This window comes from Condylura cristata, unplaced genomic scaffold, assembly GCF_000260355.1.
Source record: "Condylura cristata isolate star-nosed mole 26May11 unplaced genomic scaffold, ConCri1.0 scaffold00027, whole genome shotgun sequence".
NCBI lineage: Eukaryota > Metazoa > Chordata > Mammalia > Eulipotyphla > Talpidae > Condylura > Condylura cristata.
In genome coordinates, this window is record NW_004567128.1 from 20,492,601 (window position 1) to 20,519,961 (window position 27,361).

General features: G+C 37.7%; 1 protein-coding gene across 1 annotated transcript in view; it reads right to left on the reverse strand.

The window, feature by feature from the left end:
- Positions 1 to 1,878: 1,878 nt before the first annotated feature.
- Positions 1,879 to 27,361, reverse strand: part of RPGR (retinitis pigmentosa GTPase regulator) — a 30,788-nt gene continuing 5,305 nt past the window's right edge. The window contains exons 5-17 of the mRNA XM_012730272.1: positions 26,283 to 26,441; positions 24,712 to 24,861; positions 24,457 to 24,615; positions 19,333 to 19,488; positions 16,848 to 16,972; positions 15,311 to 15,496; positions 10,306 to 10,477; positions 6,879 to 6,976; positions 6,607 to 6,672; positions 4,237 to 4,425; positions 2,347 to 3,636; positions 2,253 to 2,307; positions 1,879 to 2,198 (exon numbers count right to left, since the gene is read on the reverse strand). Of these exons, the coding sequence (XP_012585726.1) occupies positions 1,879 to 2,198; positions 2,253 to 2,307; positions 2,347 to 3,636; positions 4,237 to 4,425; positions 6,607 to 6,672; positions 6,879 to 6,976; positions 10,306 to 10,477; positions 15,311 to 15,496; positions 16,848 to 16,972; positions 19,333 to 19,488; positions 24,457 to 24,615; positions 24,712 to 24,861; positions 26,283 to 26,441 (3,125 nt within the window). The remainder of the gene's footprint in view (positions 2,199 to 2,252; positions 2,308 to 2,346; positions 3,637 to 4,236; positions 4,426 to 6,606; positions 6,673 to 6,878; positions 6,977 to 10,305; positions 10,478 to 15,310; positions 15,497 to 16,847; positions 16,973 to 19,332; positions 19,489 to 24,456; positions 24,616 to 24,711; positions 24,862 to 26,282; positions 26,442 to 27,361) is intronic.

Here is a 27,361-nt window from a genome sequence, read left to right on the forward strand (position 1 = left end):
TGTTAGAGACACACAAAATCCATTTACCTGGTGTTCTTTCAAGAAACCTATACTCACTGAATGTCCCTAGCAGTTAAGAGGGCAACAGGGGGTTGACTGTGAGCAGCCCTCATTTCTTGAGACACAATTGATGTAGGGAATTTTCTGTATTTTTGTTTGGTGCTTGGTATATAAATATTTGTTGAATGAATAACATGGACCAAATACAAAATTATGTGGCAGGCACTTGGCATGTAATATCACATTTAATTTCGATAATGGAAAGAAGGAGGGAAAGGAACTGCAGCACCTTTCTATACAGTAGCATTTTGTTTTTAATACAGGTGCGGTGCAGAACGTATCTTTATAGTGAAACAATAGAAAACAATAGAAAACACCTTGCGTGCATACCTGTGTGGCTTACCTGAGTGTGTTTCTGCCAGAGTCCTCACTTGAAACTGTAACTCAATGAATTCTACGTGCATAACTCATACCTGCCTCATAAATGGTCACTGATAAACTACAAGGAAAGCCTGACCAGCCAGTAGATGAGGGCAGGAAAGGAAGAATCAGTTATTCCAACCTGTGTAACCAAGTATTAACTCAGGTCTCAAAACTAGGTGGTGTTCTCCTGACCAGAAAGCTAGACCTGCGTGAAACAGCACTTCTTAAACAAACATACAGAATTTTTGGCCAAGGAAATGTGAGAAAATGGCTATGAAATGCTATTTAAAAATGGTTATCTAGACCACCCCCAATACCAAAATGGGTATATCTTAAGAACATCACTCTGCTATTGCTGGCTCATTATGTCCTCAGAGAAAGATGACTATCACACCCTAACATTAGTAACTTTTAGTTTAAGAATTTCCTCGATAAGAGAAATTGCAAGAAATCCCTCATGTCCAAGATATGAAAGGATCGCAGAAGGAAATCAGCTGAAAAGGGAGCGTAAGAATAAACACTCAGATGAAGTTGTACTGTATACACTGAAAATTTTATGGAAGATTGAAATCAGTGGAAATCTGACCTCTGTAAAATTCAATATCTAGTATTAATTTCTCTATTCACAAACAAGTGCTGAAATATATAGTTAGCTTTTATTTTACTTGAAATATCCTGATAAGCAACCATCGAAAAGAATTACAGAACGTCTCTGAAAAACAGATACAGAATGAGATGCTGAGAGTACAGTTGAAGCTCAGGAATCATAGGACTTTAGAAATACAGAATCATAGATGAGATATATGAGAACTAGCTTTAAAAGAACAATGCTTTCTAGAAAAGTAGATTAATGTTAAAGTGTAATTTTTCTTCTTTAAAACAATTCTTAGGTGAATAACAAATGTGGTTAAATAGCTCATGTCACTGTGTCCTGTCAGCATGAAAGAACCTCAGGGAAAGGCTGTAGTTATCATCCAATGCACCTGTTCAAATGTGAGTCCTTTGTTTGAATACCATCAATTCTTAGAAAAAACATTCTAATGGATGGTAAACTGTAAACACATCCTAACAACTGATGCCTGGAAGTAGATGCTTTTACAGCACTCAAGGCTCTGTGACATTTTAAAAGGGATTGAATTGGTAAACACACAGTACTCTTATAGTGATTTCTATCCTATATGCCAAACCTGTTTTTAATGAGGAACATAAGATTTAAACTATCTGCTATGACCTTTTGATAGTTTCCAACTGTAGGCTTATAATTAGGGGAAATACAGCACAAAATATCGTAAGAGGACCCACACATTTGCCAATGCCTCAGGCTATCTTTATTGGTCATTACTGTACCACACATAATCATGACATAAAATCAGCTTTATAAAATGATTGTAAGGTGATCAAGCTGTTTGAGCAACAGCTATTTGGTTGAAATAATCAGATCAAATTTGAACTTTATTATTTCAATTCCAAATAGTGTGGTAATACATGATTCCAGAATGTTTTGGAGCCTGGTGGCTCATTTTCTGCAAATTGTTCGGACTGCATTGTCATATTAAAGCTCTGTACTTCATGCTTTACCCGCTTTCCCTCTGCACCAGTAATAAACTCACTGTGATACGCCTTATCTTTGTCACACTTCAGAGATGCCCTGACTGTGCTTGTTTTCTTGGACTCTCTTCCCATATCCTGTCTTCCCTGCTTCCTACTCTCCCTATTACCTCTCTCCAGGCATCGCCTCTCCTCTTTCTCACTGCCCTTCCCTTCCTCCTCCTCCTCTTCTCTCCTCCCACTTTCTTCCCCTTCCCACCCCCCAACACCCCAGGCCTTGCTTTCCCGGACCTTACCTTCCCTCTCCCCTCCCTCCCACTCACTTTCCCCCTCTCCTTCCTCCTCTGCTCTTCCTTTCTCCACTTTCCACTCCCCTTCCTCTCCTCCCTTCTCCCCTTCTTCCCCTTCCCTCTCTTGCTCCTCCCATCCCCCTTCTTCCTCCTCCTCCTGGCCCCATTCTCCCCTCTCCTCTCCCAGATCCCCTTCTTCTCCACCCTCTTCTCCCTGGTCTTGCTCTTCCCTCTCCTCCCCCTGGTCCCCTTCTTCCCCCTCCTCTCCCAGATTCCCTTCTTCTCCCCCCTCCTCCCCCAGGTCCCCTTCTTCCCACTCCTCCCCCAGATCCCCTTCTTCCCCCTCCTCCCCCTGATCCCCTTCTTCTCCTCCCTCCTCCCCCAGGTTCCCTTCTTCCCCCTCCTCCCCCAGATCCTCTTCTTCTCTACCCTCCTCCCACTGGTCCCCTTCTTCCCCCTCCTCCCCCTGATCCCCTTCTTCCCCCTCCTCCCCCTGATCCCCTTCTTCCCCCTCCTCCCCCAGACCCCCTTCTTCTATACTCTCTTCCCCCAGATCCCCTTCTTCCCCCTCTTCCCCCTGGTCCCCTTCTCCCCCCTCCTCCCTCAGATCCCCTTCTTCTCCACCCTCCTCCCATTGGTCCCCTTCTTCGCCTTCCTCCCCCTGGCCTCCTTCTCCCTTCTCCTCCCCCAGACCCCCTTCTTCTTCCCCCTCCACCCCCTGGTCCCCTTTTCCCTCTCCTTCCTCCCCTGCCTCTTCCCCCTCCTCCTCTTCTTTCTCTCTTTCCTCCCCTCCCCCCTCCATTTCTGCCTCTGCTTCTTCCTCTTTCCATCCACCTGCCTCTTCCTCCTTTCTCTTCTCTCCCCTCTGTCCTTCCATAAGTCCTTTTTCTTTCCTTTTCCCCTCTTCTCCCTCCTCCCCTTCCTCCTTTTCTTCTTCTTTCTCCTCACCTATCTCTTCCTCTTCCTGCCCACTTCTCTCTCCTTGCTCCTCCCCTTTTCTTTCTTCCAGATGGTCTTGTGCCTTTTCCTTTTGCTCCAGTTCTTCCTCCTCTTCTAGATCTTTCTCTCCATTACTCAGGCTCTCCATTTCTGCTCCCCACTTGCCTTTCACCTTCTTTCCCTCCTCACTTGGCCTCTGTTCCACTCCTGAATTGCCCTTTTTCCAGACCCCCCCACCCCCACTTTCAGGCACATCCTCAGCCTCCCGTACTACCTCTCCCTCGCTTTCACTCACCTCTGTTCTGTTTGTAAGGTCATCTGACAGGATCTCTACTTCCTCCTCTTTTCCTTCAGGTTCCTTCATAGTTTCCTCTATCTCACGCTCCTCTATTTCACTTGATTCTGAATCCTCCATTCCTTCCTGCTCCTCTGGAATCTCTGACAAGCGGTCACACTTAAAATCGTATTTTGCCAGGAATTTGTATATTCTGTGCTCAGGCTCTTCCTCAGATCCATGTTCAATAAAATGTCTGCTATACCACAAGATTGGGTCAATTTCCACATCATCATCCTCTTTCTCTCCACTACTAAATTCTACCGACTCAGGTAGCTCGAAGCACTCAGTTGTAGCCCGGTGAAGTTCACCTTCCCAGTAACTGTCTGGGTCACCTAGCAATCCTCTCTCACTACCAAGGAACAGCTCTTCCCTTCTCACTCTACATTCCTTATGGAAACCTTTGTTTTCTTCATCTTCGAAATTCACATTTCTACTTGGCGATTTGTCAAAGAATGCATTGATATTTTTAAAGCTCTTTTCACTCTGTCTCACATCCTTCATACCTGTTGTCTGCTCCGGCCCCGTTTCCTTCTCATAGTCTACTTCTTCTGAGTACGTCTTACTGAATCTTCCACTGCTTCCCCTTACTACTTCCCTACTACTAACTGAATAGAGGTCATACCTACTTGGGCATCTAAATAATGCTCTTTGGAAACCCTCTGGGAAGATTTCGGCCTGAGGCGCAGGCTGGCCTGTCACATTATCTACATACTCATCTGAAAATGCTTCCAGAGTCACAGCTTCTTGCGCCATGTACATTCCTGTTGCCAAAAGCTGGTTATGTGCTTTCCCTTCTTTCAGTTTTGGGGACAGCTCTTCGTATTCATTACTAGCATCACTTTCAGCATGAACTGTACACTGCTTCAGTTGCTCAACTGTTTCTTGTTTCTGTAAATTTTTTGAAGTAATTGTCATGCTACTTTTAGTTGGCAAAGTAACTTATCTACTAAATACTTATAGTTTCACTAGGAGTATAAACATACCCAGTTCTACCAGATATTTTACTAAGTCTATGGTCTGACTAATTCTGAGTTAGTAACATGTTAAATTTTCAAATTCTTAGCACCTGCCTTAACTTTGCTATTACTAACATACCATCACTATTTATTCTCTATTCCTTTTCTTAACCTGAATCAATCTTTAAGTACACTACATTTCCAGCCAGACTTTGCAAAATACCGTTAAAAATGTATGCATCTCTTGGATACAGTGCCGTTCAGTTTTAGGTCTTAGTACTTGTCAAATTCTGATATTTTGATTCTATGAAAATTCCAAAATTAAAGGAATGAAGATGTGAAATTTGTAAAAATGGGAAAATAGTTTATCTGTAGGCGAACAGAAACTAAAATAAAAACTGGAAATGAGCTTTTTAAAATCTACATACTAAATAAAGTGTATACTTTTTCCTTTTAAAACAAAATCTTCACATTTATGACCCTTTTATTATATGCTTTAATATTGTAATAATTTTTATAAAAGCCACTTCCTATGCAGAAAAACTACTAAAGGTAAAAAGGAGTTTTAAGAAAAACTATGGCATGTAACACTGATAATTAAAAGAAATATTAAGACCATTTAGATCAAATTGTTACCTAAAATTTACAAGCCGAAATGTTTGATAAATTGGGTCTCTACATATAAAACCTCGCTAAAGCAACTCTTATAAATTGTGATGGATATTTGGCCTAAGAAGAGGTCACTTTTTGCTACAGAAATGATTTAAGACATACAGGTCAAAATTAATATATAGAAATATAATATTTTTTATTGTCTAGCACAGGCCTGGCCAGGCCTCTACTTAAAAAGGACAATGTACAGTGTACATATATATCAGGTTTATGAGTACCACACTCTAACTAACTGATAAATGAACTAACTGGCCACCCCATACTATCAGTTTTAGAGGAAGCAAATTTTCCTTTCTGTTAGTTCTAGGTGCTATTCTTTATAAAGTCACAATTCTTTCCAGGGCTTTAAGAGCGACAGAGGTCACTGTCAGAAATGAATTCTAAAATCACATGCCCTTCTTTCAATCGTGCGGTTAAGCTGCACAGAAGGGGCCGAGCCTGGGAGCTAAGGAAAGACGCAGAAGACAGCTGCTTAACAGTGTGGCTGGGTAGGCAGTCAGTCAACATTCACTTAGCTTCCGCAACTGTGTAGAGAACAGCTTTTCCATATTCAAAAGGAATGCTGGTTTTCACCATGCCTCACAGTAAAATACAGATAAGACTAATGAGGATTGGCACTAAATTTTTATAACTTAGCAAGATTCCCTTTCATTTCAGTGACTTTGATTTTAAGGAGTTCTGGCTTAGCAATCTGGCAAAGGCACAAGAAATTAAGTTAAATGTTTTCTATATCCTTCTTCCCTCAATTTATATTCATCCAATTTATTTTTCTAATCTCCAAACCCCTCATCCTTTCACCCCACTAGTCCTTAAAGCTAGAAAAAGCAAAGGATTTTAGGTCAGGCCTTTATCTCTCCAGTGTTGTGAAAACCACAGACTACTACTTCTTGCTGTTCATTTGCTATTCATTAAAGGTGTCTGCTTTATCACCCATGCGTGGTTCCTGACTAATTTCCAAATGTTTAATCTTGGTTTTATGCTATCAATTTTTTGATATACTAAAGCTCATTCCAAACACTAGAAAAGGAACTGTCGAATATTCTCATTAAACCACCAAATTTGAAAGTTGGAAAAGATATTATCATGCAATAAGGTCAGCACAGTAACGCCCCAAAGTCACACTTAAGCAAAGTCCAAAACCATTCTGATAACAGCAGCTTCTTCTAATACCTAAGAATTGCAATAATAATCTTGTGCCTTGACATTAAGGAGAGTATGGCTTCCTAGTGACTTCAGAGTGTGAATGTCTGCACTGACACTTTTGCACCACAGAAAACACACACCAACAGAACAAGTGCCGAGGCTATTTACGCTGTGTGCTGTTAACTCTAAAGAAAGTGAATGCTTACATTTCAAATGTGCTTTCCAGAAGCCCTGCAGGGAATAAAGTAATTTAAACTGTTCTTACCCACCATAATGATAATAACTCTTCATATTATACCTTTTGTTTTTGAACTGGTGACAATTTTAATGGCTTGTCATTGGCATTTGGGCTCATCATGTGTGTCTGAAATTAAAATATGCATGTCAACAAAAGAATAAAAAATGTATGATTCTATATTTATTCATTCTAAACATATATAAATAAAATTAATATGACACAGTTCAGAGAGCAGTACAGCAACTCTCAATTGTATACTAATGGTATACAATACAGGTTACAGGTTGAGATGACATTTATTGTGTATAACTATATCTCAATGAAACCATTACCATATTTAAGACATCAGTAGTTTCTCCAAGACTCTCTGTATCTCCTGCTGAAGAATTATCTGTTTCTTTTTCTCTGGCCATTTTATCTTCAGAATAATCTGAATGAGTCAAAGGAAAAAAAGCTTAGATTTCAATTGATATTGAAAGACAACAAACTAACACAGATTATTCTGTAATAGAAAGTATAGGCATAATTTTATTAAGGTTTCTTTAGCCTGGGTCTCCCTGGTGGCACAAGGGGTTAAGTCTCGGCACTATGGACCTATTGGTAGCCAATGAAGCAGGAGTTTGATGCCCGCCAGGGAGCCATCCATATGGTGCGGCAGCCCTATCCTGTCTTGCCTGCTGCTCCTCTCAGCAGTCCACCTGTCCTGCTCCCCACTCTTTCTCTGGTGAATCCTCTCATCTCCTGCCCTCTGGGCCACATCCCAGCTCTTGTATGCATAAATAACTGAGTAAAATGAATCTTTAAAAAAGGTTTCTATAACCTCATGTTAAGGGAAATGAATTCATTCACAGTGAAATTTCACAGAGATTTAAAAAATCTCATTTTGGAAGTTTAAAGACTTTGATACTGATGAGATAACAACTGCTTAATTCACATAGGTAAACGCCATTTCTTTGGGTCAAATATTACTCAGGGATTGAACACTGTGATAGCCAGTTCCCAAGAAGGACTCCAAGGACTCCCAACCTCCAGCTATGCATACCCTCATCTAGTTTCCCTTCCACTTTTTTACCAGGTTGAATTATACAGTCAATAAAATAAAGCAGGTGTAACTACGGTGCCATTGTAGTGTGTATTTTGGTCCCACCCTCTCCCTCCTTCTCAACGCTTGCTCAGGGGAAGCCATGCTTGAGCATTTCAAGGGAGAAGGTCATGTGCTGGGAAGTGAAGCCTTCTCCCAGCGGCCACATGAGGGCGCATGGAAGAGGAACCTCCAATCCCAGCTGAGCCTTCCACAACTCTAGCCCCATCCAACAATGTGAATGCAACCACTCTAACACCCTAATTCAGAGCCGCTCAGCTAGCCTGTTCCTGGATTCTTAACTCAGAAACTATGGTGAAGTGCTTGTTTTAACTTGCTAAGTTCTAGGATCATTTTTTTTTATAGCAATAGCAAACCAGTATAAGTGGATACAAATTCTCATGGAAAACTGCAAGATTGTATCATAAAACATAATATAAGCTCTTTTGACTACATTTTTTTCAATTATTTTGCCCCCATACACTTTCTATATATAATTCAATTCCTCAATGAAATCTGTGCTAAAGATGCCAGTCCTCACTGATCTCTCCCTTGTTAAATGGATTTAATGCAAATCAAGTTGTGTTTGTTTCAGGTGAGATGCTATCCAGGATATATCAACTTAAATAACTGCAAATTCTTAATGGACTATAGTCTGGAAGTGAATATAAAATATGACAAGATGACATCAGAGGCATAACAAATCCAATCAGAATGGTGGGAATGAGGAGACATTTCATAAGGAGGTGCAAGGAAGGATCAGTGTGAGAAGCAGAGGAGGTGGTGTGTGTGGTAGGATGAAGCCCAGGGCAAACAGAAACAGCAGAATGGCTTGCACTGGAGATTTACTGCGTGCCAGAACACGCTTTTACACATGTAGGGCTAACCCCATAACAATAAGTATTATACGGCCACTGAACACATGAAGAAACTAAGGGACAGTGACCCTTTTGGCACCAAGTGTCCACTCAGGACAGTGTCTTGACTCCACTAAATATGATTGTGAACAGCTCTGTTTGAGCAAAATCGGGAGGTGGCAAATATTCTATAAAAAGGCCGTACAGTAAAGATTTTAGGCTTTGTGGACCACAACTTAAACTTTGCCACCACTGTGTAAAAGCAACCATAGACAATGCATAAAGAAAAGGCCTAACTGGGTTCAATAAAACTATGTACAAAAACAGGTAGCTGGGTCACAGATTGCACATTTGTAATCTAAATTAAGATGGTAAGAAAAAAGCTATCAAGAAGAAGCTATGAAAGGTGGTAATTATAGGAGAAATTTTCACAAACTTAGGGATCCTCTGAAGACACTGGAGCAGATGGGAGCCGAACTGCATTCAAGGATGATTGGGGGGAATGTGCTGAACAGGACAGATTTGAGAAGGCCAGCAGTGGGGATTTGGAAAACAGGTAAAAAATATTTTTTTGCTTATGAATTTGCCTTCATCTGATCTATTTTATCTTTTTGTCAATAAATGCACATATTTATCTATATTTTCTTCTAATCCGGGTTCCAAAGATCAATAACCATGGGACAGAGAATTTTTTATATCTTCAGGATCTGGAATCTAGGCCAAAAGTTGAGGTAGTAAAGGCTCAGGAACTCGGGTAAGAATCATGGGCCTCGGGTATGGACCCTAAGGTAACTGCAACTTGGACCTTGACGATAAGCCACTTTACTGCATCTGACCCACAGCTTCTCTATGTTTCCTTTCACAATAAGAATCACTGGCGCTCTTCAGCCCTACAACTCTGGCAAAGAGATTCTGATGAGCAGTATGTACAAGGAAAAGAGAAGTGTAGGGCTTGAGAAAAGTTGTTTCTCATTTCAAGAGATTTGAATGAGAAGATACGCATAACTTTAAGACTAGGTCAAAAGCAAAAGTCATCCCTTGTTTTTTTGTGACTGTTCACTGAAACCCTTTTAATGAATGTTTTGAAGGATGCACACAACATATAAAAAGTTACTTTTTCTTAGTCATTCAGAATCTTTATTATGATGATAGGTGGTCTGGGAAGACCTTGCTAGGAAAGTGACACTTAGCTTAAATATAAGGGTAAGAAATATAGCCACACAAAGAAAGGGTATATTCACTCCAGGCAAAGATGATATAGCCAAAAGTTTGAAGGCAGATTGTAAGAAAAATATGACGCTTGGAGTTAGAGTGTGAGAGGGTCATCTTCTTAACTTCATATTCCATGTTCTTACTAACTGTGCTCTACTACTAAATGCAGAACTTAACATAGGTCCAGAAGACTTGCACTGAAACCCTGTTTACTTCACTTACAAACTAAGTGACTTTGGGTAAGTTACTTGGTTCCTTTAAGCATTGCTGTTCTCATTTATAAAAATGGAGAATATAACTCATGTCTGTTTCATAGGGTTGCTTCATGGTTTAAAGGAAATAAAGCAAAACTTTACAGGAAATGAAATTTAAAAAATAAAGTACACAATGCTCTATAAAAACATAATACTGTTGTTAATGTGGGATTTTTAGGGCATCTGGCCACACTTTCTATTAAGAGTTTTCCAGGATCTGAGTTAAAATGAAACATGTGACTAGTTAGGAAGAAAACAATTTAACTGGTGAAAAGATCTTAAAGTAAACATGAAAACACTAAGAATAAAAGGCACACTTCTCCTGAGAGCAGGTTAAAAGATTATCAAATGTTACCTGGTTCTACTGGCTGCAAGAGGTCCCCCTTTTCGGGCACCTTCTTTTCTGGCAGAGGACTTGCAGGCAGACGGAAAGGAACTACACTGGGGGAAAAGCAAACAGGTGGTGCAGCAGTCACTTCAATTGGAGGTAGTGTCCGAGTCATTCGCAGGGAATCCGGGGATTTCTCCTTTAAAATAAAAGGGATTAAACTGTTGGATGATGCTATGGATTTAATACTAGCATAACCTACCCTGAGGCTGCTAAAAGTAATTGAGAGATTTTGAAATTGGCCAGTGTCCCACAATATTCACTATTAGTAACTCCTAAGGGCTTTCAAAACCGCTTTGTTGTCTCTGTATCTAAATTGCTCAAAATTGTCAATTTGGAAGTCTGTTTTTCACCTGATTGGGGAAAAGTGGGTTTGTGTTTTCTGAGCTTTTCCTGAGAAATGAAAAAATCACCCATGAGACAGAAATGATTACAAAATACTAATGGAATAGTTCTCAATCTTCCCATATATACTTTTTCTTAATCTAAAGTCTAACTTAACCTTTTTACCTCGAAAAAGAATACATTTCGGAGTTAAAGTACTTTTTTTGAAACGAATGTCTCCTTTAAAAACTGTTTCACACACTTAACTACAAAAGATAGACATAGATTGAAAGTAAAAGGATGAAAATAATCCTACAAGCAAATGGACCAATAAAGAAGGCAGGAACAGCTATACTCATATCATATAAAACAGACTTCAAACTGAAGAAAGGTAAAAAGAGATACAGATGGGCACTACATTGTGATTAAAGGGATAACACATCAGGAAGCCATAACAATCATCAACATACATTCAACCAAATGAAGGAGCACTAAAATATGTCAGACAATTATTATCATCTCTGAAAACAGACACCAGAGAAAATATATAGTAGGAGATTTCAACACCCCACTCTCACCACTGGATAGATCAACAAGACAAAAAATAGGCAAGGACATTAGCACTCTAAAACAAGGATCTAGACCTGAAGGGCCTGCGGACATTTACAGGACACTACACCCAAATAAATCTGAGTACACATTTTTCTCAAGTGCCCATCGGTAATTCTCCAAAATTGATCACATAGTGGGATACAAGACAAACATTATTCAATACTCCAAGATCAAAATCATACCAACTATCTTCTCTGACCATGAAAGCATCATGCTAGGAGTAAACCACAAAAAGAAAGAAACACTCCTATCTCATGGAGATTAAACCCACACTACTGGAAGATCACTGGATTAATGAACAGATTAAGGAAGAAATTAAAAAATACCTCAAGATAAATGAAAACGAGGATATAACCCTCTAGAACATATGGGACACAGCAAAAACAGTTATAAGCGGAAAATATATAGCAATACAGGCACACATCAAGAAACAAGGAAGAACTGAAAAAAAAAAAAAACCCAATGTCCCACCTTAAAGAACTAGAAAAAGAACAAAAAACCCAAAAGCCAAAAGAAGAAAGGAAATAGTAAAAATCAAAGCAGAAATAAAAGAAAACACACACACACACACACACACACAATTCAGAACATCAATGAAATGAAAAGCTGGTTCTTTGAAAAAATAAACAAAATAGACAAACCATTAGCCAGGCTCACAAAGAAAAAACAGGAAAAAGCACAAATAAATTGGATCATAAACAAAAGAGGAGAAATCACAATAGATACAGCAGAAATCAAAAGAATAGGAAGAGATTACTATGAACAGTTACATGCAAACAAGTTCAACAATCTAGAAGAGAAGGACAAATTCCCACAACTTTACAATCATCCAAAGCTCGACAGAGAAAAAATAGAGCGCCTAAACAGGCCAATTATAAGCAGCGGAATTGATAAAATCATCAAATCTCTCTCCCAGAACAAAAGCCCAGGACCAGACACCTTTATAAATGAATTCTACCAAATGTTCAGAAATGAACTAGTGCCTGTCCTACACAAACTCTTTCAAAAATCTGAGAAGGAAGGAATACTTCAATCTACATTTTATGAAGCCAACATTACACTAATACCAAAACCAAACAAGGACAACATACAAAAAAGAAAAGTACAGGCCAATCTCTCTAAAGAACAATGATACAAAAATCCTAAATAAAATACTAGCTGATAGAATCCAACAATGCATCAAAAACATAATCCACCATGACCGAGTGGGATTTATTCCAGGGGCACAAGGATGGTTCAACATTCGAAAATCAATTAATGTAATCCAACACATCAACAAATAGAAAAATGAAAACCGTATGATTATATCAATAGATGCTGAGAAAGCATTTTAAAAAGTCCAGCATCCATTCATGAGGAAGGTTCTTGAAATTCTTGGGATAGAAGGAACATACCTTAACATAATAAAGGCCATATATGACAAACCCATAGCCAGTGTCATTCTCAATGGTGAAAAGCTAAAATCCTGTCAGGAACAAGACAAGGATGTCCCCTCTCACCACTGCTTTTCAATATAATACTGTAAGTCCTAGCCAGCCAGAACAGTAAGACAAGAAAATGGCATACAAGGAATCCAAATAGGGAAAGAAGAAGTAAAACTATTGCTATTTGCAGATGACTTAATATACATAGAGAATCCCAAAAAATCTACAGGAAAAAAAAAAAACTTACCAAAATAATCAACCAATTTAGTAAATTAGCAGGTTCCAAAGTCAACACACAAAAATCAGTAGCCTTCCTATATACAAACTATCTGAAGAAGAAATCAAGAAAACCATTCCCTTTATAATTGAAACAAAAAAAGATCAAATACTTGGGAATAAACCTAACAAGAGGTGAAGGGCCTCTACAAAGGAAATTATAAAACATTGTTAAAAGAAATAGAGGAAGACACAGAGGAATGGAAAGACATCCCTTGCTCATGGATTGGAAGAATTAACATAATTAAAATGGCTATCCTACCAAAAGCAATTTATAGACTCAATGATAGTCCAATAAAAATTTCAATGACATTTTCAAAGAAATAGAACAAATACTGATGAAATTAATATGGAGTCACAAAAAAAAAAAACCAAAAACTTGAAGGCTCTCCTGATTAAGAAAGACAGGAATGGAGGTATCACACTCCCAGATGTTAAACTATTTTATAAAGCCATAATAATCAAAACTTCATTGTATTGCACCAAGAAAAGACTTACAGACCAATTAATTGAATAGAAAGCCCAGATATAAATCCACAGTTTTATGGACAGCTAATCTTTTACAAAGAAGCAAAGAAAGTTTGTTCAACAAATGGTGCTGGGAAAACTGGGCTGCTACGTGAAAAAAAAAAATGAAGTTAGATTACTACCTCACACCATACACAAAGCCCAACTCAAAATGGATTAAAGAACTAGACATAAGACCAGAAACCATAAAATATTGAAGAAAATATTGATGAAACACTATGTAACATACACCACAGTAACATCTTTAAAGATACACCACCCAAGGACAGTGAAGGAAAGGATAAACAGCTGGGACTACATCAAATTAAAGAGCTGTACAGCAAAAGAGACACTATAAAAACAAAAAGACACCCTACTGACTAGGAGAAAACTTTTGCACCCAATACTAATGATAATGGAATGATCATAAAGATATACAAATAGCTGACGAAACTTAACAAATATAAAGTGAATAACCCATTCCAAAAAATGGGAGAAAATACAGACGGTCAACAGGCATATGAGAAAATGTTCAGCATCACTTGTAATAAGGGAAAATCAAAACCACAATAAGAAAACATCTCACACCAGGGACAATGGCATTTATTAAAAAAAAAAAAAAACTAGCAACAATAAATGCAATAAATGTTGGCAAAGTTGTGGAGAAAAAGGAACTCTTTTACACTGCTGGTGGGAATGAAAACTGGCACAACCACTAGGGAAAGCTGTGTGGAGGTTTCTCAAACTGCTAAAAATGGCTTCCATATGATCCAGCAATTCCACTCCTAGGTATCGACCCAAAGGACACAAAAACATTAATTCAAAAGGACACCTGCACCCTTATGTTCATTGCTGCTCTATTTACAATAGGGAAGGTGGGAAATCAACCCAAATGCCAAAAAAAAAAAAGATGACTGGATCAAGAAGATGTGGTATATATACAATAGAATATTACTCAGCAATCAAAAAGACAAATTCCTGCTATTTGCAGCAACATGGATGGAGCTAGAAAGCATCATGCTTAGTGAAATAAGCCAGAAAGAAAAAGAGAAAGACCGGATGGTTTTAGTCATAGTAGGAATGTAAGAAATCAAGAAAAAAAACATATATCACAATTGTAATAAAATAAAAACAAACATCAACTAACTATAAACCAGAGACATTCTACAGGAAGGAGAGGGGAACAGGATCAAACCTGGGGTGGGAAGAGCACATGGGACTATGGTGAGGGCACAGGGTGAAATGGTGATGGGAAGTCCATGGGGATTACAACTGACATGACAAAAATACAAAATGAAAAAAGATGTAAAAATAGATATAGAAAATTAAAAAGAAATTATTTCACTTTTTCTTTGGGGGAGGTATTTTTTTTTAAAACATAAGTATTGTTGAAATAACAAATTTAAAGCACAGTATAAATCTCTAAATTTAATTGGAGAATGAACATTCTTTCAATTTTAAGTCCTTATTTTTTGATTTCTATGTGTCACTGTTTATAGTGTATGCTCTGAGGCATTAACTAAAAGTTAACAGCAAAATAGAAGTCAGTATACAGACAGCAGAGCACCTAGCTCAGCATGCAGTGAGGTGGGAAAGTGGTAACTACCTCTGTCTATAAACCAAGGTTCTCCAGGATAATTTGAATTTCCTAATGGGTATATTTAATGGCTTCCTTAGCTCTCAACTCAAAAGTTTGTAAGCCCTTAATTCAGGTAATTTTTAAGTTTTCTCAGAGAAGACCCTTCTTTATTTAAAAAAGTAAATGGATATTTAATTCGTTTTCTCTGCTGTGCCAGGCATGACTATTACAGACAACAGGCCCCAAGTACCCTTTCTCGTCGCCGTACACGTGCTGATAAAGTTCTATGTAGTGCGTATCCTGAGGTGTGATCGCTGAAGGGTAGAAAAGGCGATGCAGGTAAGCCCGAGTCGCTTCCTTCATCTAAGTCAACTTCTTCGACCACACCACTTCTCGGAGTGGCGAAAACAAGCATGTGGCATCCACCACAAGCAACCTGAGGCACAAACCCACAGATAAGTTAATTGACAAGGGTTTCAAATACAAATGAGTTTTGCAGCTACAAACTATTCACTTACTAGTTGACTTCCTGGATTGACTCACAAAGAAATGCATAGATACACACAAACATGAATTGCACACCATCTTACTAGAATATAGAGAAAAAACTTTTTGGCACATTAAGTTTCTCCTTATAAGTTACAAAATGTTACTTCAATCTGGAAGCAACATTAGCAACTTAAAAAATTACTCAGAGAAGTTCTGTTTGGAAAAAAGTGACCAGGGAATAAATCAGTCTCCTCAAATAATTAGGTCTCCAAGCCTTTCTCTACTTCAACACTTTTGAAGTTTAATGCTTAAGAATCCTTGGAATAAAAGGCGAACATGTACAATGATAAAATAATGAATGATAAAATCCAGATTCAAATAATGCTGAGAAATAACTCATTTTAAACAAAATACTTAAAACGTCTACTGTACAGTGTTGGCAATACACTTATTTTTAGCAACTTCATAATGAGCTACATGGTGGCATAGGAGTAACATGCACTGAACCTTCTTTCACAATATTTTCAGCTAAAATTTATTTAGTCTGTGTCATTTTACAAAACAATCTTCCCCAGAAGAATATAAAGTTCAGTGAATGAGGATTTGGTTATTTTATTCATCACTGCATGCTTCATATTCCTGATGCTTAGTCCAGCACCTTGAACAGAGCAGGCATTCATTAATGGGTGTCAAATGAGGGAATGGAAGAGTCCATAGCACTGAGTCTTTGGAGAACGAATTTCAAGTGATATTATCATCACCAAGTAAACAAAATCTTCGAGCCCACAGTTCTTAACTGAAAATGTTTTTAAAAACAATGGAGATATGATGTCCAATGGGAATAACACTGAAACAATACCTTCTTGCCTCAATAAATTAGCCTATGAAACAGCTGCAAAACTCTTTGTTTACTATCAAATTCCCTCATGCAGAATGTGTGAGTCTTAGTTATTGCTAACTTAACAACTACTAAGAGAGGACTACTGTGAGCAAGCCACTCGGCTGGATTCCACAGGAGACACAAAGCTTCTAGCCATGGCACTGTCCTGGTTCTAAAGAGACACATGAGAATGAAGCAGAGGAGCCAAAATTAGGTCGAAAAGAAGGCGTGAACCAAGGAAAACCAGGAAAGGGAGAAATGCAGAGTGGCATGATGTCTGACATTTGACTTTTAGAAAATGAGTATGTATAACACACACACCCATGATATTATTTCATACAATTAGAAAAGTACTTATTTTCAATGAAATTCTTAAAGTAGATATAAAAATGTAAACAAGAAAATGTGATGCCCTTACCAAGTGAATTACAAATCTCAAAAAATTAGGGGATGAAGTAGGAACAAATTGATTGGTAAAATTCTCCAGTCCAAGCCCTAATTTTCCATGTCGACCATCTCCAAAAGTATAGAGACGACCCATGTCTAAAATATAAAAAAGGGGTAAAAGTATTACTTGTGTGGACCAAAATCTGTAAACAAATAATTATACTAACTTACTTTGCAATGGTAATTTTCTCCTCAAGTTGTACAACAAATTTACCACGACTCAATGTGGTCCTGTGCATAGTATTAGGTAATATCAGAATGAAAGACTAACCCCTTGGCAGTCTGTGAAGTTGAGGCCCAGATGTGCAAGGCACTGGGCAGGGCAATCCAGCATGACATCTGCTACACACCACCTTCTCCGGGGAGAGGATATTGTGTATTCTGAGCCCCCATTTCCCCAAAAAATCTTTTCTTTTTTCTCCACATCATTGGTTAGATAGGCTTTCTCAACCTTGACATTATTAACATTTGGGGTCAGATCATTCTTTGCTATTTGGGTCTGCTCTGTGCAATACAAGATCCTTGACCTCTTCCTACTCTATGGCCATAGAACACCCCACCTCTGCAGCTGTGGCAATCAAAAGTATCTCCACAAATGGAGACTATGTCCATAAGTGGAGAACCACTGGCTTGGCTCCATAAGCCTCTTTTACCAATTTCAAACCCAGGCTGTAGAATGTTCCTGAAGAAAATGATATCAACCAACCAGGCTGATGAGCACTTTGTCAATACTGGGGTCTCCGCTACAGCTTGGTCCACAATAATAAATAATCCTGTCACCACTCTCTAGCTACCCTTTGCCAACTACCATCGCAATTGTTCTGAACCTGCGTATCTCTTCTCAAGTCCCTTCTTTAGGACATAATTTAGTAAGGTGGTAAGTTCAAAAGTTAACATATAAAAACAGAATCCCTAGAAATAAGCAATGAACAATGTTCAGATTCTAAATTTGGACTCTTACAATATTTATTTCCTTTTTAAGATATTTTCCTTATTACCTTTATTCCAGCATCTTCATCTTTTTTTTACGTTGATTTCTTTATACAGGTTTTCAAGGTTTGACTTGTAACTTTACCAGGGTTAGCCAGAAAAAATAAACTTATTCTACTCAATTGTACTTTCAACCTCAGAGAGCTTTATCAAACATGAACCACTGACTATGCAGAGAAACTGACAAGAACTTACTCACTACACACCTCTCATTCATCCTAGAGAAAAAAATCCCTAACACTGATCCCCTTGGTAGGCCTCATGAGCAGAAAGGCAATCAAAGTTAAAGTTCAATTATTTGTGCTATAACTTTTTAAACAGGAGGAAAGGTATTATGAAAGTTTAACCAAATAATCTAATTGTATATTAGATGAACCACAAAAAGTGAGTATATGCTATCAGTTGCAATTTAGATTTCATGGAAAATGGCAGGAAGGACAGAGAAACTGAGATTAAAACGCTGCAGCAGCAATGGATACACAGAAACAGCTCTACCCTGTCTATGAATAACTACATTCTAGATAGTTCTATTTTATGCTACAGTAACAAAGACACCAATCCTTGAAAATGGGCAAGTGTTTCTCTTGAAAGGTTCTTTGGGGAAGGAAGTACCTTGCATTTGCTGGTTCTCATTTCCCCTAACCAGAGACCATTAGATGAGTTCCATCATAGCAGAGGCGTTTTTGGAAAGAAGGAAAAGAATAGAGACACACTAGTGTCTAGATTATTTCAAATGCTAATGATATCTAACTCCTCAATGCTTTACTTCATTTTTAGATAGAAAGGTAAGCTAGAGTTAAGTAAAATTAGTCTTTTGTTCCAAACCAATTAAAATTGTGAAGTGTCTCAATTACTTACAGTGAGTGAGTCATTTTAGGGGAGAAAGGTACTGAGCCTTACATTAGCAGCACCTAGTTTCTGAGGTTGAGAAGCAGGTCAAAGCAGCATCTCCTTGAAGGAGAAACTACAAAGGGGAAAATATGGAGAGACTAAATATTCACTTGTGATCTTTGAGGTGCCCTGTCTTTATCTCTGTGGAGAGAGGTGGGCAGTGGCCCTGCTGGTCAAATACACCTTAAGAATGTATTCAGCCTGAAAGCAGTTCTGTCAGATGGAACAGGAAAATGTTTTAAGTTCTTCCTCGCAAGATTTTCCCCTCTGGCCTACACAGAGTTCAGAGCATTGAAAGTGATACAACTTCAAAAAGATTCTAGCTTCCTGCCGAAGTAGAATATTGTGGTCTTATCTCTGATAGCACTGACATATATTTGGAGGTTCTAAATCTTTGACACTTTTATACTGACTTTAAATTAAAATATTCAAAAGGACTTTACAGCTTCACACTTTAGCATATTTTACTCAGTTATTAATTCCTTGCTCATGCTAGATACATTCATTTTATATATTTATTTTGTAATAAAATAGACCTACTTCTGTAATTAAACAACAGAAATTCTTATCTTTACCTGTTATCAAAGCTGTGTGATTTTCTCCACAGGAAATATACCTTATTTTCTGATCCTTAACATGATCAACGACTTTGGGTTCTGGGGTTTCAAAAATAAAAGTGCCCAGACCCAGCTGGCCAAACTGTCCCAGTCCAAAGGAGTACACAGCTTTCTCTGAAAGGGAAAGATGAAGACATTGATTTCAGGAAAGATGGCACTGCTTTGGTTCTATCCAGAAAAGCTGTAATATTCAGCCTTTTATATCGAAGGCTACATACCTCTGAAAGAAACACGCATATAAGAATACCTGCTAATTAAGTATGCATTTCTCAACGATGAAGGAAAAGAAAAATGACAAGGCACACAATCGTAAACGTTATGTCCCAGGACTAATTCTGTCTTTTATGTATAACCCTAAGAGGAATTGCTGCAGACATTTAAGTGCGAACTACCTAAAACATTCCTTTAACCACCACTCGGATCTTTAAAAAGCATCAATTGTCAGTAAGTTCATTCCTTTCACTTTCTTAAATGAAAAGAAAAATGTTTTCTATGGAAAAACTCCTGACTTCCAAAAATAAACTGATAGATTAATCTACCTGATAAAACATCAGAGGAGAATCCCCATGGGAATCAAAACTTACAGAAAACATGCTACTTTCATTTCCAGGTAAAGCTCCTTCACAAGTAAATGCAATAATAAAAGGAGGGGGGAAGCTTTCCTCGATTACTAGCATTTTTAAGTGATTCCAAAGGATCTTCAGCAACTTAGTACATATTAGCTCATATATATATTTTTTTAGAAATGGAAAATCAGGAAAAATAAAGAGCAACACAACATCAAAATAAATGAGTGGTGATTAAAGGGTTTTTTCTAAAAAAATAATTTATTTATGCATACAGAACTGGGATATAGGCCAGAGGTACAAGGGCAGTGAGAGGCTTCACCAGAGACAGAATGGGGAGCAGAACAGGCAGATCAACAAAGTACACTGCTGAGGGAGCAGCGGGCGGGTCAGGAGAGGTCTGCCGCGCCATGTGGTCACCTCCGGGGTGGGGATCGAACTCATCCTGAAGTGGCTTTAGCTTCTTAGTGCTGTGCTTTAACCCAATGCACCACCAAGGAGGGCCCTAAAGGGTCCTTTCGACCTACAACTCTGGCTATTAGGAAGCAACAGGTTTTTTTACACTAAGTCTACCACTCCTTAGTTCAATACATTGACTCTCCTACTAGAGAAAGAAGAGCAAGAGCTTTGGATTCAGGTAGATATCCAAATGTCCATTAGTATTAGCAGGGAAAGTATAACTCTCTGATGTTATACCCCTTATCTAATAGGGTTGCTGTGAGGATTAAATGTGAACACATTCAGGCAGGTTTTCAAACATTCAGTGGTCAAGAATAATTTGCCAAATGTTTGACAAGTTTGTCTTTCTGCTAAGAATTTTTATGTTATAAATGAAACAGATATTACTCCTTAATGAAAATAGTCTTTGCTAAGAATACAAAGTTGTATTGAATCAATGGCAAAGTTTCCTTTAGTGTAAAAAGAACCATCTTTTAGTTTAGTCATTACACATCTCCATTTTCAACATTAGGCTTAATAACAGAATATTGAGTAAATTAAAAACAAGTGTCTACCTCTAGCTAGCCAATAACTACGGTAAGTTTCTTGGACTGTCTGATATTGGCCTGTGAAGACCATTTACCTGGTGAATCCTGTCACCAGGTTTTGTTCCTTACCCTGTTTGGTTCACTTTTAGGTGCTAGGATGATCAGTGATGACAGCAGTCACTATCTTTTAAAAAACTTAAGAACCTTTTATCTAAGGAATTATATATAGCAACTAACATAACTTTGGGTAATACCTTTATAACATTTAACATTAACATTTAACATTAAACTCTCCTCTAAAGTTGTAAATGTATAACATTTAATGTAACCCATCATTAATAAATAATACTCTCTTAGGAAAATGAATTTTATTAGTTAGCTTCAGGTGCACATTACTATAATTTCACAGACTACATTTGATTTCATGACTAGTGACTGGATGCCCTGTAGAAATTTTAAGTTTGTACAAATATAAAGCTGTAGAAATTAAGGCAAGTCCTCATTTTCCTTGGGATCCAGGCTTCATTGTGGACCCCATCTCAAAAATGGGCCTTTCTTGTTTTTAGGCATCTGATGTGGAAACTCACAAGACCACATCTATCAGGACACAGTGTTATAAGTTCCTGCCTGAACTTTCACAATAGCAGCCCTTGGTTCTAAGGAGAAACTAATGAAACCATCGCCTACAACTAGTTGTATTTTCTAATCTATCATGGTCTCCTGTAAATATTAAATTTAAATGAATTCATCAGCAGTATATTAATTTAAATGATCTTTTAAGTGTTTTCATGAGTGATAGGCCAATACACTTTAAGATCACAGTTACAGAAAAGGAACAACAAAGCTGGGGAGGACCTCTAACATCTCATCTAACTTAAGTCCTTTCTTTTAGTGAAAGGAAAGATTTAGAACAGATATAGATACTCTTTCCTTTAAGGTTCACAAAGAACTCTATAACTTTTAGGTAATCAATTTAGTACTTAGTCAAACTGATGATTAGTACTTCTGTCCACATTGTCCTCTCCAGAACAGAGGTTTCTCACCTGGGCTGGCTCATTTTTTTTTTAAAAGAACTGTTTCTTTATGCACATAAGAACCTGAGTACAGGCCAGAGGTGGGGGTGAGAGGAGACACAGAGACAGAGTGGGGAGCAGAAATACACTGCTGATGGGAGCAGTAGGAGGGTCAGGAGTGGTCTGCCATGCCATGTGGGTCAGCTCCCTGGCCAGGGATCACATTGTTACTACAGTGGCTTCAGACAGCCCCATTGCGCTGAGTTCTAACCAGTTGTGCCATCAGGGAGAGCCTGGGCTGGCTCATAATAAAGCACTCACAAGCCCATGGAGAAATGTAAAACATAGGTATAAAGTAATAAATTTCTATATAGGTACATTTATATAATTTACTGAGGTGTCTTTTATTGTAAAATTAAGAATTTTAACATTTTTGTTTCGAAATGCCCTCTACACTTCATGATATTGTGAAAGAGGTAATTTTTTCTTTTTTGGCAATTGAGCCAAATGCAAATTGGAAGATGGCAACCATCTGTTGGTTCCCATACTCATTCCTTTAGTGGCCTGAGATTTTTCCAGCCCTTGGAAAACAATTTCTGGCAACATGGTTTGTAGTCTCAAGACCAGGTCCACAGAAAGTGAAATGCCTACAATACTGCCAAAAACATTCACATTTACATATATCTTAATTTTAAGAATAATTAAAATTATCATGGGGGCCCTCCTTGGTGGTGCAGGTTAAAGCACAGCACTAAGAATCTAAAGCCACTTAGAATGAGTTCGATCCCCACCCCAGAGGTGCTCTACATGGCGCGGCAGACCTCTCCTGACCCGCCCACTGCTCCCCTCAGCAGTGTACTTGTCCACTGCCTGTTCTGCTCCCGACTCTGTCCCTGGTGAATCCTCTCATCCCCTGCACCTCTGGCCTGTACCCCACTTATGTATACATAAATAAATAAATCTTTAAAAAATTATCATGGATTATCTTGGGGTTCATTTTATATAGTATTTTATGAGGTATGGTCGAATGACATCTTAATAATCAGCACGATGGTCCTTCAGAACAATCTTTAGTCATTGAATAATTGATTTCTCTAATTTTTGTATAAACTAGAGAAAATATATAGCACATAAAGAATAAGTTGCATTCTTTTCTACAGAATGAATTTTCTGACAATTTATACATTTTATTTTCCAAGTTTAAATCCTAGAATAAATCTTTTAAAAAATATATAAAAATTAATTTTTGTCAGCAGAAACTCAAAAAAAGATCTTAAACCTCAGAATTATTTCCAAATTTAGAGGGCTTAAAAAATTACTTCTAACTTGAAAAAAATTCCAACAGGAAATTGTATTTTGGGAAACCACCCTTTAATAACCATGAATGGGACTAGAACAAGATGAAACGGAAAATCAACATAAACAAGAAAACCCAAAGACCAGATACTGCTCCATCACCTTGTAACATTAAACTTATCATCTGAGAATTAAGGATTATTCCAAATTTGTCTAGATCATGTCTAACTCTGGGTTACTAAAGATTAAGTGATGATTTCAGAAACTGCTAAGTTCTTTTTGATTAAAAAAAGTCCGTAATAATTTACTACATCTCACTATATTAATTTAATGCTACTCATCTAAAACTAAAACTAAACCTAAAGCTAATAAATTCAGGAACATCAGTTCAGTAAGCACAGTATCAAGTAGTAAGTATATTTTAACATATTAACTACCGTCTTAAGACATGACATGTAATACCAAATACAAAATTCAGAAAACCAAAGTGACATTACTATTACAGCTCTAACTTTATTTTAGTATCTATAATTTAAAAGCTTAATAATTTTTAATGAATTACTATTGCAGAACAGAAAAATCACAAACAAATCACCAATTTAGATATTGTCAGTAACACAAATAAATGGGTTATCAATGGCATGGTGGAAATAGCAATAATGGGGAATTGCCCCAAAAGAAGTTATTACAGGAAAAAAGGGTTAACTTAATATAAATATGGAATACACATACATGAAGAAGTTTTTCTTTGAGAATGAGTTAAAAAAAACAATGTTATCTGCTGTCATTAAAGCTGTTAAGATCATGAATATGTCAGTTATGTTACCAAAACAATATGAAAAGATTTTTTTACTTAAAAATTTCTTCTACATGCCACAAATGTATCTTAACTAAGGGAATAAAAGGTGGGGAACTAAATGCATGATCATCATAGGTGATGCATCTAAATGAGAAAGCTCACAGAAGCAAGAGAATACACTGGTATGTGCCAAGGGCTGGGACTAGAGGCAAAGAGGAGCTGCTAATCAACAGGTCTGGCTTCAGCTATGCCAGTAAGTTCTAGAGCTCTGATGTACACACTGTGCCTAGTAACCACACTGTACTATACACATCAAAATCTGTTAAGATGGTGAATCAAATGCTGTGTTCTTCTCACAATAAAAAAATATGTGTAAGAGAAATTTTCCTCAATCCCCACAGAGCAGTAGGTTCTGCACATACCTGAGAGAACCACAGTGTGCGCTCCACCACAAGCTACTTGGATCACCTTCTCACAAATTGCAGATACCTGCTGGGGTGTTCCGTGGTTGATGAGCAGCTCTTTGGGAAGACCTAATTTCCCACCATCAGGTTCTCCAAACGTGTACAGTTCCCCTTCCGCTATTCAAGGAAAAGAACAGTGATCCAAGTAGTATACATATAAGCAGTCATTATTATTAATTCAGTAGTAGCTATGAATACAAAATGCCTTCTTACTTGTTACAAAAGCAGAATGGTAATATCCACAAGAGATCCAAGAGATGGGTTTCCCAACGCTCACTTGATGAGGGACACACACATTTGATAAATCACTTAAGCCTATTTGTCCTTCAGAATTGTCACCCCACATAAAAAGCTCTCCATCCTCTATAAAGAAAATGTAAGGTGGGGAAATGGTTTTAAAAGGTAGCAGGGATATCAAGTTGTTGTATTTCCAACAGACTATTTTGCAGTTTAGAAAAAGTGTGTTTTGAAAAGCAAAACATGAAGACACTTACACCAGCTGGCTAGTTAAGAGCTCAATTTCTATTATGCAATGTTTGTGTAATAAGGAACAGAGAATAACCTGATGTAAATCACTGTAGTTGTGTCCTTATGTCTTTTACTGAGGTAATATTAGTTTACAACATCATGCATGTTTTAAAGGTATAGGGTCTCTCCCTCTTCAGGTGCTGTTACCACACTGTACCTACCACCAAACCACCCATAGTCCTCCATCACAGCCCACTGTGCTCATATTTTTAATCTCACCATCAAAACTAGCTGTCCTTTCCCATAATAATCTTAACGTATTCTAATGTTGCTAAACAGAAAATGGTTTCCTCCCTCTGAACAGTCTACCTGCAACTAAGTTGAATGCTAGTGTAAGTTACACTTGGACATCCCTGGGCAAATCCCAGGGCAAAAGGCCCCACTCTTGAGAACACTGTGGAAATGACATTTTAAAGGAAGAAAAAGATAAATATATTTCTCTAAACTTTCCTTGACATTTTACATGGGAAAACACATAATCTAGCTTCAAAGAATAAGGAATTGTATTAGCAGATAAGGCAGCTCAAAAACAGGTTAACTCTCTGAACAGTTAACCTAGAAAAGAATTACCAACTTATCCTATCTTGTAGTTAATTTAAAAAACTTTGATCTTCGAAGTAGTTTAATAATTTTAAAAAGAAATTACAGGACAGTTGAAAATAGGAACCAAGAGAAGGTTGTCAAAATTCTAACTGTACAGTTGATGGACTGAGGGGATGGAGCGATGGGCCCATTCTGGCTCCTCGGATGGCCCTAGCAACTCTTCACATTACCTACCTACCTCTTACCTGGGGGCACACCAGTAGCCTCTTCAGTAAGACCAGGCTTACCTTGGCTCCAAATTCTAAAGAAATTTCTCATATGGGCTTTTGATAGGGAGAGCAGAAATATTCAATGATCACTACAAACCACATCTGAACAACTAGATTTCTATAGTTTCTAACAGCAACTTTACTAAAGGTACACGTATAACTTACAGAACATATAATGGTGGCAGTATTTGAGAACATCTAAAAGAACAGTAGAACAGCGGAACTTAGGAAGTACTTAACACTTACCTTCAAAATGCATGTCCACACCTAAATCTGAAATAAGCAAACAGTGCAATAGATGTCATGACTCAAAGTTGTATTTTAAATGCCTGCTGAAAGCACATGGTGAATGAAAGAAAGCTAAACAGCAATGCTGTCCTCAATGTACTGAACTAGTGTGTGCTGTTTAAAGTAAATTGGTGTGTCTCAGTTTGAAAGTCTCACCAGTTAATGCAGCTGAAGTATTCGATCCGGCAGCAAGCTGTTTAATCTTACACTGGGATGTAAAGAACCTGATCTGCTGGAAAGTGTTTCTTTCTTCTGTGTCTCCAAGTCCCAGCTGGCCTTCATCATTTCCGCCGGCTGCGTACACTCTGCCTCCCTCTGCATGTGGAAAAAAGACATCAGTATACTATTGTCACCATTTTTATGAGACAGGCCAGTGTATACCAGGTATTTCTTCTTTGAACAGTGAAGAAAGTTGAAAGCTGGCATTAGCCTATACATTGACAGCTATACTGCATTATGCTGTTAAAAATAAAAGCAAAACAAGAAAGGTTAAACATTTTGGTGAAATTTTAATTCTAGATATCATTGTAGCACTTAAGTAGCAATTGAAATGCATTGAATGTGGGAAATGTATTTTCTTGTTAATACAGCACTCTATTAATTCAGAGAAAAAAGATGAAAGTAATCTCCAAATTAGTTTATTATCTAAATCAAGCTGTTTTAACAGAGATGTGGTTCATTAATTTTAACTTCCATACCTATTAAACCTAAGATATAATAAGTAACAAGTAAATGAGGCTAATCCAAAAAGAATATAATTAGAAGCATGAAAATTCTATCATGTAATTATTTTAATTTTCTAGCTAACTAGGAAGGCTATACAGCATTGTACTTCGGAGACAGGACTCAGAGCTAGCCATTCAGGGTGCACTTTCTGGCTTGCCTCTTAACAGTTGTGAGTGTGAGGAGGCTGCACTGAGAGCTCACATCTCAGAGTCTCATCTGCCTGTACTTCCTGGCAGATGAGTTTTCCTATGAAAACTAGACAACATCTTAAAATTTCTGAGAACAGTATTTATCTTATTGTAAATACTTCATACATATATGTCAATTACTTTCTTGATTAAATAAGAAGCTCATCACACCCAGATAATAAATATTGCCAGTAAGTTTTGAATTAATCAAGCTCTTAAAAAAACACACACATTAGCAATTACTTATGGTAAAAATGCACCATACAGTTAACACCTTGCTATATTATTGGGGAAACTGAAGGCAAAAATCAAAAAATCAAA